Raw genomic sequence first — 3,626 nt, 5'->3', positions numbered from 1 at the left:
ATAAAATCAAATTTGTGAAGTTGTTCAAAAATTATTTAGACACTTTTGCATCATAATTGTCCTAATTAACTCCTTTTTGATCTGCTTTTGTTCTTTTATTGTATACAAAAGATTCATCATCACTGAAATTTGATTGTCTTCAAACTTCTAACATATATAGAGGGACTATATATTTCTTGTATCTACGAGCATTAGACAATAGTATTCTCATACCATCTCTTATTAATTTCCTTTGCTATCAATCATGAAGAATATGCTGTTCATCTACTTTTAATATGTCCATTTGTTTAAAGAATTCAAAGAATTATCAACTACATTATCACTCTAATTAACCTCATGCTCTATCTCTCATGGTGACTCATTTTTCCGGGAAAACAAAAGCATGATCAGAATCTTTAATTAGTTAATGATATGTTTTTCCGGGAACACCATCATTATATATATATATATATATATTTTCCCCCAATAATCCTTTCCAATATCATATACTTTAATTAGTTAATGATATGTTTTTTACTCGGTTATTGTATCTTTCAAACACCATAAAAACCAAGTTGAAAGAGTGGACATGCGTGAATCATCAAACACATCTTTAATTCTATAATCTGCAATTAATAGTGCAACGCTCACTAAACTCTAGTGATGTTAATTATTGAGAAAACAACTTGATTTTTTTTTTCTGCACTTGTTTTCTTTGTTGTGGCTCTTAGTGTTTTTATTTATTTATTTTTGCAAACTTTAGTCTGATTTATCCCTTTTTATTAAAAAAATTTACATAAACACATCATGCACCTTCACTATCATGTTTGGTCTTTGGGCATCCTACAATTCACATATCACTGTTAATTAACAAGTAAAAAGCTTGTTCCATATCTATATAATATATATATATATACATATATAGGGTATAGATTTGAGCGATACATGAACCGTGAGCTTGTGTACGTATGAGCTATTTTGTAAATAGTTAGTTAAAAATTAATTTAAGTTAATTTTGTGTTATGATTATCTGCAATCGTATTTTGATGAGTACATTATAATATATAAAATAATAAACTGATCTTAGATGGTTTCAATGATGTGGAGAAAATAGTACATAAATGTATTGCATCATTAAACAAACAGACACAATCTTAAAAATAAAAATAATAATAATAACATAAAAAATAAAATAATATTTTAATTAATTATTTTTTATTTTAAAAAATAGATAAACCACTAATTTATTATTCCATATTTACCTAATTTTTCCATTTTATAAATTTTAAAAATATTTTCTTAAAAAAATAAAACATCAAAACTTAATGTGATGAAGGCATAATATTTTTTTGGTGATCGATATTTGAATTTATAGATCAATGGCTACAAACTTTTTATGTTGAGAGAAAAAGAGTCAAGACTTCAAAGATGAACTCAAGTAATTAAATTAATAAAGAACTAGTTAGGATCTACGCTGCATTCTCACCCTTCTCCAGTTGCATATATATATATATATATAGCTTTTTATTTATTTGCAGTCTATATAATTAATGCATAATTTTTAAAATTCATAAGAAGACATGTAAATCATGAAAATCCCTTTACAATTTTTAATTATTTTATGAAGTCAAATATAGTAGTAGTACGTACTACCACTGTTATTAATTTGTTTCTGATCAGCAAGAAAACATGTGGGTCATGTTTACAGTGTAAAGAGTGAACGGATGCGTTGAAGATCAGAAGGAACATCATGCATGAGTAGTCAAGAAGCAGCTACCAGAAATTAAGTCAAGAGTGTGCATCACATCGATCATCACTAGCTAGCAGCAATATTAGAGATCAAACACACCAGCTTTACATATAATTAATATATATATAATAGAAAGCACGTAGGGCTAGTAATTACTCATAATTAAGTACTCTGTCATGCTGCATGCATGCATGAACGTACGTACGTATATACACAGCGGACTGTGCTTGCTTATTTTATGATGATGCATCATGATCAGTTGTTGACGAGCATTGAAGGACCAACAGGCTCGGATACTTCTTTTGTAGTAGTACTATTACTAGTACTATTGTTGACTATAGCATCAGAGACTCCGGTGCAAGCACAGGATTTGGTCTCCCAGAGTTTGCCACCATAGATGGCGACGTTGCGATCTTTCTGAAGGATGAGGACGTACTGGTCTTGTCCTTCTCTATGGATCTCATTCTGCCACAAGACTGTGCCGGTGCTTCTGTATATGACGAGATTGCCATCACTCTGGAGAGTGACATAGCAGTTGGTGGCCAGGCCACCAGTGTTGGTCGCCCAAATGGGTTGGCCAAGGTCATACAACACCAGGTTGCAGTCATCCTGCATGATGAACTGGTAGCTTTCCCAGCTCAGGAATTCCCGGGTCTGGAGTGCTTCCCCGGAGTAGAGTATGGAGTCAGCTTTGCAGCAAAGAGGAATCACAACAAGCAGCAGGAAGACCAACAAGGAACCATTTAATGCTGCTCTTTGGATACCCATAATATGATGTAGTAGCTAGGCTCGATTAATGGAGTCTCAGTATTGTTAAGTGATATATATGCACTGCTAGCTCTTTCCTTTGGTCTTTATTTATAGATGATCCATATAGGCATGATCATGTTCTTTTTTCTTTTTCTTTTTTTATAATTTTTAATTACTGTTTAACTGCCGGTTAATTCACTAATTAATTACCATATATAATCCCTAGTATAAAGAATTATCACCCAGTAATTAATTAATGGGGAGGGGCATATATATATATATATATATATGGATCACGTACGTCCTAGCAATTTTGGGATATCATCCATGCACTCATGAATCCATTATTCCAATTCAATAGCTTGGACAAAGATTAATGATGCATTGTTTATCTCATCAACGTCTTGAAATTTTATTCGTAAGTATTTTATTGTATTGAATTTAATTAATATATGATTTTCAAAATAAGCTCTCATGTTGAAGGAATAGCTAGTCTCCAAAAATCAAAGAATTAATCTATGAAAATTAACTTTTAATTATTATTTTTTTAAATAATAAACAACTTAGATTTTAAAAAAATAGAACTAAAACTGATCTTAATAAGTTAATTAACAAAAGAGATCAATTAGTGTTTACTGAGAAGATCGTTAATAAGATAAGAGCTGATAAAAAACACAAAGATTAATTAGTGCAAAGGTGAGGTAAATAGGTTCCCAAGTTTATTTGTTATTATTTATTTATTTATATCCAAGCAAGAAGACTAATATAAGGTATATATGAGACTTGAAATATATGTTAATTTTATCAAAGAAACAAACCCATGTGAAGACCATTAAACTCAAAGAAGAGTTATTTCCATATATAGAGTTAGGAGTGGTGAATTAAATGGGTTTCCTTTGACAAGACTAGAACACAAGTTTAGATTAATTGGCAATTTTTCCAAGTGTGTTTTAAATGCAACCATATCTGTCAAAGTTTTGGTTTTTTTAGGTAATCGAATGATTCCATTAATTTATTGGTCAGTGATGGTAAAAATTAAAACAGAGGGTCAATGCTATACATAGTTGATGTGTGTGGTGGAGATTAAAGTTTTTCTTTAATTTGTGCTTTGAAAATAAGGAAAAAAACATTTTATCAAATTTATTTT

At 30.3% G+C, this 3,626-nt stretch overlaps 1 protein-coding gene across 1 annotated transcript; it reads right to left on the bottom strand.

Moving 5' to 3' along the window:
• Window positions 1–1,984: 1,984 nt before the first annotated feature.
• On the bottom strand, window positions 1,985–2,497 carry LOC120254921 (mannose-specific lectin-like). Its single transcript, XM_039262891.1, has one exon. The coding sequence runs from the start codon at window positions 2,495–2,497 to the stop codon at window positions 1,985–1,987; it is 513 nt and encodes a 170-aa protein (XP_039118825.1).
• Between the last annotated feature and the right edge of the window lie 1,129 nt (window positions 2,498–3,626).

The sequence above is a fragment of the Dioscorea cayenensis genome, chromosome 3, assembly GCF_009730915.1.
Source record: "Dioscorea cayenensis subsp. rotundata cultivar TDr96_F1 chromosome 3, TDr96_F1_v2_PseudoChromosome.rev07_lg8_w22 25.fasta, whole genome shotgun sequence".
Taxonomy (NCBI): Eukaryota; Viridiplantae; Streptophyta; class Magnoliopsida; order Dioscoreales; family Dioscoreaceae; genus Dioscorea; species Dioscorea cayenensis.
This window is presented reverse-complemented; position numbering and strand designations above follow the sequence as displayed.